The sequence below is a fragment of the Hippoglossus stenolepis genome, chromosome 18 (genome assembly GCF_022539355.2).
Source record: "Hippoglossus stenolepis isolate QCI-W04-F060 chromosome 18, HSTE1.2, whole genome shotgun sequence".
NCBI classification, from domain to species: domain Eukaryota; kingdom Metazoa; phylum Chordata; class Actinopteri; order Pleuronectiformes; family Pleuronectidae; genus Hippoglossus; species Hippoglossus stenolepis.
Genome location: NC_061500.1, coordinates 20,508,938 through 20,528,611, shown reverse-complemented (window position 1 = coordinate 20,528,611; position 19,674 = coordinate 20,508,938). Strand labels below are relative to the sequence as shown.

The window sequence follows — 19,674 nt, the reverse complement described above, 5'->3', positions numbered from 1 at the left end:
GGACATTCGGCATGCGGAATGGGGTAGACTGGGACCCTCTGGTTAGAGGACAACCACTCTTCCCCCTCAGCCACAGCTGCCCCAGGTATCAGCTATTGTAATAACTGTTGTGATGTAGATTGAAGTTATGGATAAGACAAACAAAGAAAAAATTATATATATAATTTAATGGAATCACATCCAGGTTGCTTAGGTTTTCCATATGTGTAAATCAAACACTGCAAACAACAGTGCTTTGGTGTACATAGAAATAACTACAGTAGGGAAAGATAGTTGTGAAGAGGGCAAGAAAAATAACTTCTTTCAAACCTGGTCTGTGTAGACCTCAGGGAACTGCCTTCGCACTTTTGGCCCTGTTGTAAAAACATGAAAAGGTTATGTAGCAGTGATCAGCACAGAATGGAGCACATTTATTTAAACTTTGACAAATAGATACAAAATTCATATCTAGACAAGCAGGTTGGAAGTTCTAACCATTAATAAACGAGCCTGATATAGCCTCAATTCACTATCAGGCTGTAATGCTCTGGGAAACATCTGTGGACAAATCAGGACTACCTGGCAATTTAAATGAAATATATTATGCCCCTTTTCCACATTTTGACATTGTTTCTTGAGGTCCTAATAAAACATCTGTGACATACAAGATACCAAAAAGATGAAGTACTACAACATCTTACTACAACTTCACTTCTCGCGTGTTTTTCATGATAAAATGTTGTTTGTAGACCAGACATACTAGTCAGGGGTTTATCCTGCTGAAAAGGTGTGTAGTGTGGGACCCTGTGACGACGGGATCGCCGTTACTAAATACTTGTTTACCTATATTAAAACATTTCTCTTGATATGCATACTTAGATAAATTGGTGAACAGTAAATTAACACACACACAGTAATTAGGAAAGGAATATATATTTATTGTTTGTTTAATCATTTACTGCAGGTCGCGGACTTTTGAAGAGTTCCTTTTGTATGATATGTAATAGTATTTAATCGGGATGGTTTGGTGGATAGATATTTATTAATTGTATATGTATATTTTGGTAATGGTTTTATGTAAATATTTATTATACATTTAAACTGGGGGTTATGTGCGGGGTTCTTGGAGATGGTATGTGCTGGCTGAATTAATTGACAGCCATCTGTATATAAGGCAGTCAGTCTGAGGATGTGTGTCGATGCTGTATCACCTGTGCACCAGGGTGAATAAAATAGCTTCAAGCCTGAAATGAACCTGTATCGTGTGTTTTTCCTCTCTGGACCCCCCGGCCGCTTGGGCATTCTAACAGACCCCATTTGCCTGTCAGTCATGTTGTATGAACTCTACCTATGGCACAAAATAAGGCATTCACGCATGTTGGGGTTTTTCACTTATGATTAGTAAAACCATGTGACAGATAATCCTGAAAAATAAGACAAAGTGAATACATACATACAGTGCAACGAATAAAAAAGCATAATAGATAATGTTGATGTTTTTTGTTTTTCCTTTTCCCTCCTTCCCTTTTTTGTGGAGTAGTTATAAGTTTTGTGAAGGTCTTGCTATGTTGGAGGGTTCTGTCTGCTGAGGTCATTCTTTCCTTATATATTAGGGCTGGGTATTGCCACTGATTTCCCAAATCGATTCGATTCCGATTCGAAAGGTTTTGATTCTATTGTAGATTCTTAAAGGGGACATAGCATGCCCATTTTACCACAAGTTGATATGGTTCCTTGGGGTCTTAATGAAATGTCTGTAACATACTTTGGTCAAAATACCACAAGGATCATTTCAAACAGCACCCTTTTTACCCTGTATAAAACAGCCCTCCACAGAGTGACCTGTTTTGAGTGCCTGTTCCTTTAAATGCTAATGAGCCAGCTCCCCCCTCCCCCCTCATGATTTTAAATGATATAAATTACATATTTTATATGATATAAATTATCAAATATGCATCCCATACTTTGTATTCCCCTTCTGTTGTCCTGGAGTTTTAATTTTCCCAATCACATAATGAAATGTCCCCCTCTGCCCATCCACTACCAGCACACAAGCAGACAGACAGAGAGAGAAAGAGAGGGGTGGGGGCTATGAAGACCATCATTTACCCCCGAACCCCGACATTCAACGGGTACAACAACAAGCGGAGAAAGCAGAATCGCGGGCTGACCTTATATATACAGTCTATGGGGCTGACCAGCGGAGAAATGCTCGTCCCGTGTGAACAGCCAGGCGGCTGTGTGCTTGGGAACGGCGCTGCGCTGCCTCGCAGCCTCCGGTGTAAACCCGGCGTGACGGGGGCCAAGACCATGTAAGGAGACTTCCAGTACCTTGTTACGACACAAAACCCAGGAAGCTCAATCGAGTCGCTCAAGCATGACGTTTCTGACTTAGAGGAACTATAACAAAACGCGCGAGTGTTTTTTTCCCAGAGTTTTTGGGTTGGTAGACATGCCAGATACCCACATTAACGTGTAGAAGCACTAACAAAGTGGAATTTGCATGCTATGTCCCCTTTAAGCATATTTTGTAGTCTAACCAGGAGGACACCATTTATGTGTGTATTGGTTTTGGTGACCTACCCTCCACATGGGTGGAGTTATTAATTATTATTAATATATTTTTTTTTTAAATCCTCAAAATTATGCATGAATATATTTTTCTAAAACGAGGGTTGTAGTCTGCCCATTATCAATCAATCAATCAAATTTTATTTATCAAGCAGTCTTGTTGTAATCATAGTCCATGGTCAGCAGCCACCACGATCATGATCCACCATCAAGATCGGATGCCACTATAGTCCACAGTCATTGTCCACTGCCGCTATCAGGATCCACCATCAGCTGCCACCTCGATCGTGGTCCACCACCATTATCAGATGCCAACACGATACAGGATCCGCCGTTATTATCACGATCAGCCAGCACGAAGCAGGATCCACCATTATTATCACGATCAGCCAGCACGATACAAAATCCGCATAAAGACCATTTATATGTGAAGGGATTTTGGTGACTCTACATCAGTGGTCACCACCCTTTTCAAACCAAAGATCACTTTTACATTCTAATATAAATGACTATTTCCTTGTATAAAAGTAGTCTGTGTACTATAAACACAAGTACTATACAGTATGAAGCTGTGCATCTTCCGCTCCTGCAAATATTTCACAATTAAACACCTTTTTGTTACCACATTACTTTTAAACAGGGAGTGTTGCAACCATTTATGTTTGTGACATAAATTCAACAGATATACATTAAAACTGAGGTGAAAGATCACTTTCTTTGTTTATTCTGCGGTGACCCACAATTGTATCTGTCTATGTCACAAACATACGTATTTCCAACACTTCCTGAACCCGTTTCAAAGTAAAAGCACACAAGTGTTTCACTTTCTGAATCCATTCATCTGTTCTAACGGGGCTTTGATTGTTATCGCAAGACCGGAAGATGCAGGTCTTCATACCGTTGAGTGCTGGGGCCTCATTTATAAAACACTGCATGGGATTCATACTAAAAGTGTACGTGCGCACAAAAGCCGCAATGTTCAGTTTATAAATCACAGTCCACCTGGAAAACTTCGTACTTGGATCTGCCTCATATTTTGCCCTCTACACACCTACATTCAACCATAAATGGTCAGTGCAAAGCACCTCATGAATATTAAATTATGCTGCTGACCAATGTGTTTCCACGGTGAGTCATGACAGAGTCAAGGCATCAAGCGATGAGAAGCAGAAGCAAAACTTTCTGACACTGACATCGAGGTGATGTTACTGAGGTGGAGGTGAAAAGCGATTTTATGGGACAGCAGTGATGTCATTAATAAAGAAAATAAAGAGGCGCTGCTGTTAATACAGTGAGTGAAAGTAAGTGCGATAGAGAGAATGGAGCCTGAAATAAAAAAAAATCCAATTGAAAGGTGGAGGCTTCACACTGTATAATCCCTTCACACTGTCTGAATGTGAGGTAACTTGTTCTATCACTTGTTCGTATTTTAATCCTCCAAACTGCAGGATTATTAAATTCAGAGCAGCTGTAATGTCCCCGATCTATAAAATTTAACAGAATTAAATTGAAATGCTTGTGTTTGTACTGGGATTGTTCAGTTCCGTCGGTCAATCTGTGTGATACTGGACTCAGAATCTATATCAGCTGATCAGTCATCGTCATAGGACAAAAAATCTTTGTGATCGCTGAATCCTCCTTTCCTCCTCATCCTTCCATTGGCGTGCATCCATCACACAGCATTATGCACGAGTGTCACGGCAGAATTTAGCGATAGGACAGATTACTTCACACGTCGGGGGATCTTAACCTCCACCCACAGGGCGAAGGCCCTATTGCTTTTCGTTTGATTATTTCGGAAAACTAATCGAGTCAGGCCTGGTGAAAATTTGCGTATTCTGAAAAGATTTGAAATGGGCGTGGTAAAATGGCTTAACAGCGCCTCTTAAAACGCAATTCCATCTGGTTTAACCGATCTTCACGAAATTTGGTACACACGTGTATTATGACCGGACAATACTGTTTACGATAGAACAAGAGTCCCGGCGTGATGACATCTACACAGAAATCATGACCTAAAATCACAGCGCCCCCTGGTGGCAACAGTAAATGTCTTTTTTTTTTCACGTCTTACACTTTTGAGGTACTCCTCCTCGTCCATTGACCACCACCATGTCAAACTTTGCCAGAAGGGCCTCAAGACATTGATGATGAAGTCTTATCGAAACTGTGTTTTCATCGAACACCATGTTAGTGGTGTAGCATAAATTTTCAACGTGTCGCCATTACACACAAAATTGCTGTAACTTCAATGTATTTTGTTCAATGTCCCTCAAACAATATGTTTGTAACATTGAGTGTCATCTGTACTCCATGGAGATTAAAACTAACTCAAAGTTTTAATGTACGTCAGCTGGTATGACCGTGGCGTGGCATCTAAGTTTGATGATTTGCCAAAAAAGAGGGATTTATTATCACTCTTCTGTGCATTGTCCAATCAGCCTCAAAACTCTTTCACACGATCACATTCCTGTCCTGAACAGATCCATATGTAAATATTGACTCATTACAGCGCCACCTGCTGGCAAAAGGAAGTTACATGTTTTATACTTTGATGCTCTGCTCCTGGCTGCTTTACAATATACAACTCAAATGAGCTCAGACAAGTCATATGACCATGGTCAGAATTGTGACCTTTCCTCAGACCATGTAAACATTGAGGTGCAGCTAAGGTTGATCCATCACCAAAGGAGACAAGGTTGTCATAACTCCATAACAGCTCCATTTGTCAATATTGAGTCAGGGTCATAGCGCCATCTACTGATTCAATGTGAAAAGGAGTTTTTTTTTAACGCCACTGTGCATTGTCCAATGACATACTGAAGACAATCTGCACCCAGAAGCAAGCAGAGGAAAATAAAGAAAACAGCAAAAAGTACAAATGGGTTGAGCTTGAAGTTGAGGAATTGCACAAAGTCTAGAGATGCACGATATAGATTTTTTACGGCAGGTAACGATAACCGATAATTACATGCTTCACATAGCGGATACCAATAATAATTTCACATTTCTTAAAAACAAGTTCATAGCCTGTAGTTTATGCACAGCTGAGGGTAAAATTGCTAAATATAGTAAGCAAATATGGATGAATTAATATTCCATTGTCAATGTATTAAAACAGTTATTCAGATAAAATAATGTGCATTCAAAAATAAAGGCTATTATAGATGTGAAAGCCTGATAAAAACTGGTGTTTGAGGTCCATATGTCCGTGGATAAGCTTACGTCGGCATCGATCAGACTATGAATGTGTGCGGCGATCATATAGGGCAGCCAGGGACAGATCTGAAAAGTAGTAGCGACTTGGCAGAGTGTAGCAGGGCTCGAAATGTGCCATTAGCCGGCGAAATCCTTGTCTTCTATCACAGAAAACGGCTGGTCATCAAGAGCGATAAATTCCGTGATTCTGCTATTAATTGCTTTAGCCTGTGGACTGTATCTAGCAAACTTCCTGCACTTCTCAGATGCCTGCTGATAGGCACTGCTGCACCAGCACTCGCTAATATTTAATTGCACTCCTCAGATTTTAGTTGCACAGTGCAGCCATTTTAGTCGCACTGTGCGACTCTGGAGCCTTGGAATGGATTGGGGTGGCTGTGGCTGAGGGGTAGAGTGGTCATCCTCCAAACAGAAGGTCGGCAGTCTTCCCATCTGCATGCCCAAGTGTCCTTGGGCAAGATTGTGAAAAAATGCTGCCCATAGATGCACTGAATGAATGTGTGTGTCAATGGTTGAATTGCAAACTAAACCGCTGGAGTGCCTATATTTTCAAACGGGTAGATTACAGGAAGTGTTGAAACCATTTATGCTTATGACATATTCGACAGTTAAACATTGAAACTGTGCTGAAAGAACATTTTCTCGGTCTGTTCTGTTGTGAGCCGTGTGCGAAACGCAGAAAACAATGGCGAGATCTCAAATCTCTACAAAAGCAGCACCACTTCTGCAGCCAGTGGGCCAGCTCTAATCTGTTAACATGGGCGCGAAAATCAAAAGTAAGCTGTTCCACACTCGGTTTGCCCCGAGCTTAACGTCGTGCATATGGTGAGCTTGAGGCATATTATAGGTTTGGGGTACTGATAATTACCACATAATATATTTTATCATATTAATGGGGTTTGCTATATGTTCGATTATGCACTCACTCCACTCCGGTGTAAGTCCCGCCCACTTCAAAGTACGGATACAGATAATTTAGTTGTTTGAACAGATACAGATAATGGTGTACTCACTCATCCCTACTGGAAACACAACCACATCTTTTCTTTGCAGTTTCCAGCCACAGTCATTTCAAGTAGGGCTGCTCAATTATGGCAAAAATCATAATGACAGCTATTTTAGTCAATATTGTTATCACAATTGTTTAACACGATTACTCATTGACTTTGGAAACATTACGCATTTATTGATACACCGATGTCTTGGCTGTGCGTGTCACGTTACGTCTCGTGTTGTCTGTAGTAGGTGAACTGCGTGCGTGCAAACTGTTGGACTTTTTTTCAATGTGATTAAAGAGGTGCCTTATAAACTCTTATAAATCAAACAAACACAAAGTAAACTTCAGTACTCTTCAGATCCTAATAACTTAGTATTAGTTTTGGTGTTTTTATGGTTCAAAGTGTAAATTGAGCACAGGTCAGCAAGGAAGTGAGGAGGGAGGACATGCGGAAGTGTAATACAGCATGGTACATTGATACCATGCATATAATGTGCGTCTGCTGCAATCCTGAATCAGCAGGGGCGCCAATAATTTTGCAATGACTTTGAGGTGGATCAGTGCGGGTCCTCTGGTCTTTGTGAAGTGGATGGACATGCAGGAGTTGTCAATGTGCTCCACAATCCATCCAGCAATTTGTGCGGAGGCAGTGAAAAGGAGAATGAAGGATGTGAATGGAAACTGGGTAATGAAAGACATCCCCTGTCCCCCCGACCTCCAACATTGCCTTCAACAAACAAATGGGTGGGGTCGACCCATCAGACCAACAAATTGGATACCATTCAACCCACCGCAGTACAGCTCACTTGTACCGCTGTTCCTTCATTTTGTGGACATTGCCACAACAAATATCTACATACTGCAGTCTGAAATCTGCAAAACACAAAAGGTACAGCACATGACAAACAAGGACTTCTCAGCTTGTGTGCTAACTGTGTAGAGTGAATGAGACAGGTGTCCCCACCAACAGGAGCACTGGCCATCTCCCTGCCCATGGCTACCGCCACAGTTAGAAGTGTGAGAGGCCACAAAAGACTAGAAGATGTGCCAATACTGCCATCAAGTGGAAAAAAAGAGAAACCTCACACCATAAAAATGTAAATCCTGTGATTTTCAGCCCTCTGCCTCACTGTAGTCGGAAACTGTTTTGAGAAGTGGCATTGCTAAAAAAAAAAAAAAAAAAACACGGCCATTTTAGATTTTATCATAAATAGTTTTAGTTTGAATTTGTGTCAGTTTGCACTTGCTTGGGTATATAAAGCCAGAAATATAGCACTTTGGGCATTATCTACAAAGATCCCAAATAAAGAGTGCTAAATTGCATGTGCATTATAAGAGATTTCACTTTTGGTTGATGGGCGTTTTGCGGGTGGTCTAGTAAAAATAATTGCGTAAATGATAACAGGTGCAAACATGGTAGAGGCAGTAGTATTTAAATGAGTGTTTTGCAAGAGTTACTGGTTTCCGCCATAGAGCATTACGGAGAGCAGAGTGACCGCAAGCACAAAGCGGAATTTAATGTTATAGAATTGGAGGTGTTAGTGGTAGAGGCAAACAAACATGTTGTTGAGCTACAGCAAAGAAGTATTAATATAACTCAAAGAAACGCGATATGAGAGAGTATCCGCGAGAAACTAAATGCTGTGGGTAAAACAAAAAGAACAACCGATGAAATTAAGAGGAGATGGCAGTACATAAGAAAAACAAATGAAAAAATTGATCATAATAAAACTGGGGGGGCCGGTGGAAGAGATGTCTCTGACCAATATTGAGCAGCAGGTGCAGTTCACTTTCTGAAAAAAAACGTTCTCTCAGTCTTCTTCCATACCCTCTCCTCCTAATCACAATAACTGCAGCCATCTGTGCGCAACGCTGTGCTGATTAGCACCTAGCTTTCAAACATATTAAATATAGACGCAGTCACAACCACCGCAATTATGTTCAGGCTTTGTAAATCACATTGCGTGTGCCACATTAAAGTATTTGCATCTACGCCTCCTAATATTTTTTGCACTCGGGAAACGCCCGATATTGCATATTCATTAAGGCAAACATACTAAATAGACAGTGCATGTTATTCTGCACACAATCCTCAGTGCGCAGTTAGTAGATCAGCTTGCATGTTTTGTTGCGGGTGAAATCAAGTTTACAAACGTTTTTACAGGCATAAACCTTTAGTAGATCAGGCCCTGAGAGTAATAAACTTTTATGAAGTACTTTGAAACGTTTGTGGCCTGAAAATGCCTGTGGCCATACTTTTTTCTATTGTCAATTCAGTAGTTTTACATAGTTTTACTAGGTCTCAGTGTGACCTTTTTATGTTGCATTTGCACTATTTGGGAGTTCACATGAGCTTTTCTGAATAGTTTCACGGCTGCAAATTAAAAAAACACCCCTGATAACAGCTACATTTAATTTCTTTACAATTGAGTCTTCCCATTTGCAACCTGTATTTTCATTTTGACCTTTGAAAAAAATGCTATGTTAAGCATGTTTGTGTTTTTTAAATAAAAAATACTACTTTCTATTTAATGATCTCGTGTTTTTTGTGTAGTTTTGGGTCCAATATGCTGATATACTATGTCAAAGTGAAAAATGTATTGTGAATGTAGGCAATAGGCAATGTTGTACAGGAATTAATATTTTTTAAGGAAAAATCTAAAACATAAAAAAATTGCTAAATTGCCCAGGACTTCTAAAAGGTTTAAGATAATATAGGCAAGAGAAAACGATTTGAAACTAACCAAATTTAGTTAAATTATACCTTTGTGGTATGTTTTTTGCATGTACATAAACAAACACGTCATGTAAATACGTTTGTATATTAACTGATGGACAGACTAAATGCCAGTCATTAATATACAAGCTGAACAAGAGAGAGCCCAGTTTTGACCCTTGAGGGACATCACTATTGGAGTTAAGACTTGTTGAGTATTGCTAAACTTACTTTCCTGTTTGTAAGATGGCGTTCAACTACTTGGTGGAGTGGCTTGGCCATTGGTTGGAAGTTGTATGCTGACTCCATTTAGGAGTATTTAAGAGTGGTAGATTATTTAAAATCTTCATTGTTGGTTTGATTTGTATAAGAGCATTGCACAGTGAGTCAGGGTAATGCAAACACATGGTAATGTACTCCAGCAGCACCTGCGTGACTGGAGGTGACTAAGGGGTTAATTTATACATATGCTTATAGTAGCATAAAATATAGAATATGAGGTTTCACACGTCATCATAGCTGCTGTGAACAAAATAAAATCGGCCTACATAGTCTCAGTTGTCCCACCAGTTTAATATTTTACACATCTTTTTGTGTTTTATGCAAATGCCTAATTATAGAACTGTGTGCAGCACATAGGATTTTACTTAATTACTAATAATCTGTATCAGCCCTGAAAAAAAAACTAAGATTGGATTTCTTCAAGAGTCTGGATGTGTGTGCGCGTGCGTGCGTGTGTGTGTGTGTGAGAGAGAAGTGTATATTTGATGGTGCTTGCTCATTGTGGGAACTGTGGGGTTTCTCTATACATTTTAGGTCTTGTCTTTAATTTGTAACTTTTTTTTTTGCCATGTATTTTGTGAAGCACTTTGTAACCTTGTCTAGATAAGTGCTATACAAATAAAGTTATTATTATGGTCGGCCATCACAGACAAGGTTTTTAATGGCAAACACTGATCATCAGGTACACAAACCTACTGTCAACTTACATCATTGTTCAATTGTTTTTTATGGTACATAAAGACTGAAAGTTGAAATGTGGCATGATACATAAACTAATCCTTGACTGTATTTTGAGACTTGTTTAAAATATGCATATGTTTCAGGATTAGCTGAGGCTCAAGCCTTAATAAAACTTACCTGAGCTGTGTGAGCCTGGATGGGCTACCTCTAGATACACCTCAAAGGTGGACTCTGGGCTCTCCCTGGAATAGAGGAACACATTTCATCAATATGTTGTTTGCAAATTATAGACAAATTTATTGTTTAGTAAAGTCTTCCATTTAAAAAAATATTTTTGTGATTTTATTTAGCCGATTTCTTTAATGGGCAACAGGAACTCTACACAACCAGTTCGTTGTCAGGTGTCCTAATATATGGCAGCCAGATTTCAACCCGATGCTGCCTTCTGCCAATCAATGACCAGTTTTGGGTGCATGCCGAAGTGTCCTTGGGCAAGATACTGAACCCCAAAGTTACCCCTTCTCATAGAGAAAGTGATGTACTTAATGTGTGAATGGCAAAAACTGTACTGTAAAGCTTTGAGTGGTCATCAAGACTTGAAAAGCGCTATATTAATACAGACCATTTACCATTAGCATCAGTTTTACAAACATCTGTTATTAAAGTGATTTTATGTTCCCAGTTCTTGAGTCACTTAATCTGCAAAGAACCTTCAACATCTGTTGAATTAAATCTGACTCAATTAATTTCCAAACAGAATGAAGGCTCACATCAGGCCAGGTGAATATTTGACACAGTTCAAAGCTTGTTTTACTCCACACTTGCTGATTTAGACTTAGATTTTTTTACTTGTGCACACTATAGCCTTACATTGCTTTGATCTGTCATAAATTATAGAAATATACCTAAACTTCTGGCACTTAATGATATTTCTCTATTCTCTTCTTATTCTCTTACTCCGACAATGATTCACTGACGAAAAAACCTGTCAATGATCTGAGGATCTTTAGTTTATTATCTAGGGCTGCAGGGCTCATCCAGAGCATTAATGTGTGGCGCATGGAACACCATTTATAGCAGTCAAACAATCAAACATAAACATAACCTTACAGCATTTCCAACAGAATGAATCCAATCTATGATGGTAGCCGAGGTACATGCACACGCCCTCACACAACAGTTTCCAAGTGACAGGTACACACAGATTGAAGAATGAGGGCACGGTCACACATATGCAAATACAAAGAGAATATCAAAGTTAATTTAAGTTGAACCTTGACAGTCTGCGTGCACGGTAACAACTTAATATATTAAAATATATTATGTGGTAATTATCAGTACCCCAAACCTATAATATGCCTCCAGCTCACCTTTTGCACCACGTTACGCTCGGGGCAAACAGAGTGCGCTTTTTAAGAGGTCTCCTTCAATGCGGGAAAGCTGAAGAATAGGTCCTAATTTCATCCTGGAATATGCTAATTGACAAGTTTGTTAACAGCATTGGGGACAGGTTTAAGGATGCGAGTACTGGTGCTCTGCTGGCTGCAAAGTTAGCCTGCTTCAAAAATTGACAACAATCAGCACAGGAGCGAGCAGGTCAGTACAGATTCAGAAGAAGCTCAATGTGTATGTTATATTCCATAAGGATATAACAAGTGCTGAGACATGTCCAATGCAGTAGGCTGTACAGTAAATAAATGAATAAATATGCTGTTAAATTGAAATGTCTAGCTGGATGACATGCATTGGTAATATAATGGGCAACAAATGTGAAACAACATCATCCATGATGTCCTGTGCTGCTCGATTCACATCTGAATTAATAAATCTGAGGAAATTTTCAGAAAACTCTAAACTGCGAAATAAACAAAAATCACGGTTCGGTACGTAACTCGGTTTTTAAGTTCACGGTTTGGTACGTTTTTGCTACAGTAGACACAAGGAACTAGAGCTTTCATGCTGAAGGCTTAAAACATTCACGTGACAATTTATACTTGATGGTCGCGATAGTCATTTTATAGATTGCCGTGATACATCAAGTATATTTGATATAACGCCCACTAGGGATGAGCGAGTACACTATTATCAGTATCTGTTCAACCAACTAAATTATCTGTATCCGTACTCAGAAGTGGGTATGGGTTGATCAAAAGTTGCTATATTTATTGTTTATTAGAAAACTATTTACAGAACAGCCTTTGAATCAATGTTGAATCAATGTTTTTGATCACAAGAGTAAGAGAACTGTTTAGAACAAGTTTTTTTTACTTCAATGAATAAACTTCACTGAATCTATGAATACAACACATGCAGAATTAAGAAGTATAAAGTAAAACGCAGGTTTTCATACTAAACATTTTCTTTTTTATTGATTTTATTTAATTTTTTTTACTTATTAAAAATTACATTTAAACAGTGTGATGTTTGTATTTGTGATTGATCACAGGGCTTTTTTACTACCTGTTGTTGATTTTTGTTTTTGAGGGGGGTGCTGTATTTTATATTTCTACACAATGTAAAACACAGTGTTAATTATGTTGTGTAGGTGTTTGTGAGTGAGGGAGAGAGACGAGCGTTCGCACGTCGGCGTCTAGCCAGGCATGGCGCACTCTGACTCGGCCAGTGGAACTCGTGCGAGCCGCCTGGCTGTCACTCACTCACTCACTCGGCTGGTGGAGAGGAGTGCTCGCTCCGTGTGCGTCTAGCCGGGCTGGGTGCACTCGGCCAGTGGCCGCTGAGAATATATCATCATAGATAACAATGTTACACCTTAGTATCCCTGTGGACAGAGTGGCTGATTGTGTTTCGTGGCACTGCTGGCCCAGCAGCAATGAACTTTTTATAGGCTCTGTGTAGGGGAAGAGCTCTGTGTGTGGCTGGCCTATAAAGGAATGATGTGGAAACAGCTATCCAATGAGGATTTTCATTCATCACGAATACAGATATTGACACATTTTACGTGGATGGTACTTGTGCTCGTAAAAGTACATTATCCGTACCGGATGCTCATTTCATCCGAGTATTCGGCTCAACCCTACCGCCCACCCCTACAAGGAAGAGAAAACATTAAACAGATTTTTTCTTTTTTTTTTATTCAACCATGGTTAATTATGGCTGTCATTTACCGAAGTAAATTTCACATAAGAAAAATAACAAAATAAACATTCTCTCTAATAACTAAATAAATAGAAATAGTCAAATAAATATCCTGGTGAAGCAATTCAATTAACTGTACTTAAACTACACCATTATTGTATTGTATGCTTATCATTATTAAATATATGTATTTTCAATTTTTCTTTTCTTAAAAAAAATATTGACTTGTCCACATTGTTTGCCAAGAGGGTTTGATGCCCTGCTGGTACTAACATGTCTCTGCTGTGGAGAACACTCTCACTCGAGGGACAGAGGTTTCTAAAGGGCTGGTGTGACTTAAAGGCTGAAATGCAGATGAGAGTAAACTTTGTAACGGGGTTCGATTACTTTCAGTGTGTGTTTGAACCCTGTGTTCTCAACAACAGAAAGCGGTCGCATGTCTGCTGTTATAAAAACACCTATATCGCTCGTTATTGCTTTGGCACAGTCAGAATTATTTGCAAGCGGCAGCTTTAATGTCGCGTGGAGCTGGGTTTGCAGGGAACTCGTTTTTTCCTTGTCCAACTAATGTTATTGTTATTCCCAATGTTAGTGGACATCACTCTGGTGATGCTGTTTCAAACGAGTCGGGATGTTTGATATGCTACCAGCTACATATCCGATAGAAGTTGCGCAATGTCGTCTTTTGTACGATCCGCTTGTCTTTGTCCGTCGTTATTACAGTGGCTGTGAAACTGAAGTGGTCCCACACAGTGGACGTTAATGATGAGGGAGGGTCTTCACACTCCTGTTTGTCTGCGGCCTCCATAACCAAGAGCCTTCAGCACATCCGGTCCTTTCGTAAAGTTATCCCTCGGAATTAGAGACACACACAAATAAATTCCGCACGTGGACTCGCTGCATGCGTGAAACATGTGTAACGAACCGAAAGGCCCGTACCGGAAATCTGCGGTTCAGTTACACCCCTACAAGGCCCTGATACATTACAAACAATTTCCTGCTCCATTCTTGATATGTCTATTGGTCCATCAAAGCCCACACCCCAAAATTCAGTTGCCTCTAGTTTTTCACTAAATTCTGAGCTGATTGTGCGATGATATGTGGCCCTGACATTAACTCCAAAACTCTTTAATAGCATAATATTTGGGCGGCTTTGGCTGGGGGTAGAGCTGTCATCCTCTTTTTCCTTTACATGACCCTGGCTGCACTTGTTATCACTTTGCACTATGGTCATGTGGTGTTTACTCTTGTACTTTACAAAAGCTGAATGACGGTCTTCGTATAAAATGCGCTGCTTTTATCCATGAGATTGGGATTTTCACGACATATTTTGCACCACATCTGTCCAGTCATCTGGAGCCATGTTATCTACTGCAGCCACTTTTCTGCAAATGCACAATTTTCACTTAGGGGTTCAGTCTGGTATTTCTTTGTAAGTGGTTAAAACCAAATTAATGAACCTGGACCTGATGGTGCTGCGGCCAGGCTGTGCGCCTTCTCCCAGCTGTGGAGCTGTCCGTGGTCTCTGCGTATCGAATGATACAGGGATTAGTCAGTAGCTTCCGGGTCAAACAAATCATACAAATTAAATATCAAAATCAAATTCGGCCCGCAATACATTTATCATTCGCTCTTTTCATATTCAATTAGAAAACCAATTAGAAAACCAATTATTTCGTTATTCATTTTGAATCTGATACCAAAAAAAGAATAATGACTTTGAATTATGAATTTTCCGATTTTGGTTTTCTCATTGAATATGAAAAGAATGAATGATACACAGATTTTTCAAACTTCCATTTCAGAATAATATCCCTGGGTAGAGGTTAGGACCCACTGATGTGTGAAGTAATCGGTTGGATTGCTCTAAAAATGTTACTGCGGTGACACTCGTGCGTAATGCTGCGTGATGGATGCACTGGCCCTGAGAGGAGTGCGTGAATGGAAGGATTAGGAGGTAACAAGTGTTCAGTGATCACAAAGATTTCCTGTCCCATGATGATGACTTATAGATTCTATAGATCTGTGATCTTGGATCTTTTTGCTGAACAGAGTCCAGTATTAAACAGATTTACCCGATGGAACCTTATCATCGCATAGTGTGTGGTATGATTAACACTGTATAATACTTACCTTTCTATGTAAAGTCTCTTTTAATCATTTTAAAAATATTCTGTAAAATGTTATAGATTTCAGGCACAGTTCTATCGTACTCACTCTCACTCACTGTAGCAGCAGGAGTAGTGTACACTGTAAACACAGGCGTGCTGTGTTTATCGGACGTTGTATTGGATATAATTTCCGATTCCGATAAATAGAAAAAATAAAAAATTTCCATTATTGAGCCGATAATATATCTGACTGATATATCATGCATCCCTAGCTGCTACTATGGCAAACACTGCTTGCAATGGATAAGGTTTAGACTTGACAGGTCATCATTTTGTCTGAATCCAAATAACATCCATTAATAGTTCAAAGTTGCTGACGTGTTACTGTGAGCGTGTTGCATCATTTCCTGTTTTCCTGCCACTTCTGGTGGTTATTGTCTCTGTAATTGCTCTTTTAGCATTTTCTGCTCATTCTGATAAACTTTGAATTTAAGACAGATAAAGTTACTATTGAAGGCGATATTTTTGTGGACATTGATAATGATAGCCTTTGTGCTGCATGCATTTCAATATTAGACTCAATTGGTTGCAGTCAGTATTTATCAACCCACTCCTTATGTTAATCACACCCTTGACTTTAACCTAACTTATGGCGTCAAAATTTTACATTTAATCGTGCTTCCACATAATCCTCTCCTATCAGACCATAATTAAATAACATCTGATGTCCTATTTTCAGACTACATGCTGACCTGTGCTCACTTTAGTAGTTAACAATAAACACCATCACTGATCAGAAGTTATTAGCACACGTACAGTACTGATGTTTACTTTGTGTTTGTTTGATCTAAATACATGTGATTATCAGTTCGTATGTGAATAGGGACAGAGATGAGCGTGCACACGCACGCGCACACGCACACACGCACACACACACGCACACGCACACACACACACACACACATATCGACTGATATTAAAAGATAAGATACGATTTTTTCCATATCGCCCACCCTACTTTGTATGTTATATTTATAACTCAAGGACCTTGGTTTTTACTTAACCCGTTCTTTACCCTGATCTTGGAAGCAATCATAGGTCTCAGCAGTGGATACAAATGGTTTCTTACAGAAAAAGATCTCTGTATTTGGTAACTGTTAATAATTAACCTACTATTGATTGTGAACATTGAAATTCCTTTGTTTGACCATCAACAAATGTGGTTTGATGAAACACATTTTTAATGATCAAAATGTCTCACACAAATTTGGGACTCTTACAGCAGGCACTCCAATATAACTGGGAAAACGTGCTGACTCTGAAAACATGTCATTGTCTTAAGTGTGTGTACATTCTTTAACTCAGTTCAGTCAGTTCTTGTGCAGTGCTTCTATCCCTCAGCAGTGAAATGAAGGAGCCAAATTCACAGCCTCATAAAGACAGAAGAATCTTTTCTGTATTATATTACTGTGGTGGTACACAGGTGACATTGAAGCGGCGTAGGGGTGGCTGTGGTTGAGTGGGTAGAGCGGTCATCATCTAACCAAAAGGTTGGCAGTTCGCTTTCCGAAGTGTCCTTGGACAAGATATTGAACCCCAAATTGTCCCTCATTCTTACATACAGTGCTTCCCATAGATGCACTGTATGAATGTGTGTGAATGGCAAAAAACTGTACTGTAAAGCACTTTGAGTGGTCATCAAGACTAGAAAAGCGCTATAGAAATATAAACCATTCACCATTTAATTTAATTTGAAAAACTCATAACGCATCGCCCATGAACAGGTACTGACTGTTAAGCCAGGGCCCTTTCATATCAACAGTCAATCAGTGGACTGACATTCGGCTACAGGCAAGCACAGATACATATAGATACATCTGTTCTGCACTTCAGCCCTGAGAAATATTAGGAGGTTCAGTATTAAAACGTGACTGTTTCCATGTTTACCCGAGCTGAATGGTCCTAACTCACGACTATCTTAACGCGTTTCTCCCTGACACGGCTCCGTTATAAATGACTAGCGGAGCTCAAACCAACGGGGACATTTCACATGCATTGTTTTTCTGATCTAGACAGGATAGGATAGTGGCACCAGCGTTTTTAGAGGGTGTCGCAACAAGTCAAGGCCTTGCATTGGACTGCATCTTCCCCACTGACGTACGACAACAAAGCTAACATAGCAGAAGGATGCTGACAACCTCGTGGAGAGTAACGGATGAACGTTCTTACTTTATTCGGGACCCCATCTTTCTGAGTCGCCCTGCAGTCGCTAGCAGCAGATATCAGTGCGCAGACGCGTCTGTCCGGAGATATTTTCTGATGCTAGCCTGTCACAGAACTGTACTACACTGTGGTTTGCCTACACGCGTAGATCACGCTCTGCTTCGCGCGGAACTCTGGGATTTGTAGTTCTATTGTAGAGTACATATGAATTTGCAATACAGTGTAAAACAATGCGAGAAACTACATATTCCACAATACATGTGACAGATGACGATCGGGTCACTTGATGGTGCGTTCGACTTGGTCTGGTGTCTGACTTTATCCGCCGACGTGATCTGCCGGCGGTTGCAGGGGTGGAAACTGGTCACGTCGAGATAAATAGTGAGAACTTTTTTCTTTTCTCTTAATCGCCACAGTAGAAATACAAAATAAGGTACACATGAAATAACATAACAGAAACAAAGAGAAACCAACTGTTATGAACTTCAGTGGTTATATATTAAGTGCCTATTATATATTCACACAAACATATATGTGTATATAAAATTACATATTAAATATATAGTTTTAAAAGATAGTTATAAAAAGATAGTTATATAAAGAGGCTTTGGTTTTTAACACCTTACATTTATGGATAAATATCCATCTGACCAGGTCACGTGACCTTAAACCACTGAGGGAGCATATAGATCTATGATTGTGTAATATATAACCACTAGCAGTTATCTGTTGGTGTCTTTTATGTTATTTCATATGTGCCTTATTTTTTATTTATAATGTGGTGATTACAGTGTTTACCCATTGCTTACACATGTGTTGCAGAATTTGGCTCATTTTGTTCGAAACTACACACATGCCAAATAAGTCACTTGAAGCTAAACCTCTCACGTTTATGTCAAAATTAAAGTCTGCAATCAAAACCTAACAATCCTTTTTCAAAATGGTATTTGTGCAACAAAATCATACACACATGCACCATTTGAATTAATCATTACTCATACAGGCTTCTGTGACAGATTATTCCAGTGCAATAAATCTACTCAAATAGAAAGGCTTCAGACAAAAATATATGCAGCTTTATTTTTGCCATTACAGTTTTTACACAAACATTAACATTATATTGTAGAGATGGGTGGTGGTTGAGGGATCCCACCATGTGTTTGTGTCTGGCCACATCACCTTATCCACGTCACAAGCAATAACTTACCTTGCCAGGCAACGGGAAATATCACCTTGTATCCAACCCTGGAAAGTAAAGGCAAGCTCAAATCGTGGCAGTGGCAGCTCGTAGAGGCACTTCCAGTGGCCACAGAAACTGACACTGATTTGTTAAGGCAGCTGCCGCGATCTGTTGCCACACTGTTTGGAGGCAGCTGCCCCTGTTGCCACACTGTTTGGAGACAAATGCCTCTATTACCACACTGTTTGGAGGCAGCTGCCTCTGTTGCCACTCATTTATATCATATATAATATATCATTTATATCATTTAAAATCAGTTTTCAGTGTGTTTTCTGGCGCGATACGCTCGCGGCGAGTGGACAAAATAGACCAGACGCCGAAACCATCATGACCGTCACCATGGTCTTTACCTTTAATGATGCCCTCAAGGTCGCGAGGAACAGAGGAGTCCACCGCCTCACATCCTCGCCCATCAGCTGAGAGCAGCACCGCGGAACCCAATGGTGTGGGGGATGCCACGTTGATCCTGTAGAACCTAGAGAACATACAGGGAGCACTCCATGTTGCTGCTGCACAGATTTCTGAAAGAGGAACCCCCCTGAAAGCAGCCCAGGAAGTG

The 19,674-nt window shown here is 39.9% G+C and overlaps 1 protein-coding gene across 4 annotated transcripts in view; it reads right to left on the bottom strand.

Annotated features, from left to right (window-relative positions):
* The window catches only part of dennd1a (DENN/MADD domain containing 1A), a 74,966-nt gene extending 56,948 nt beyond the window's left edge, over positions 1–18,018 (bottom strand). For all 4 annotated transcript variants that reach the window (XM_035141720.2, XM_035141721.2, XM_035141723.2 and 1 more), the window contains exons 1-3: positions 17,882–18,018; positions 10,623–10,687; positions 310–353 (exon numbers count right to left, since the gene is read on the bottom strand). In XM_035141720.2, coding sequence (XP_034997611.1) covers positions 310–353; positions 10,623–10,687; positions 17,882–17,898 — 126 coding nt within the window. In that variant the 5' untranslated portion in view covers positions 17,899–18,018. The remainder of the gene's footprint in view (positions 1–309; positions 354–10,622; positions 10,688–17,881) is intronic.
* Positions 18,019–19,674: the final 1,656 nt, after the last annotated feature.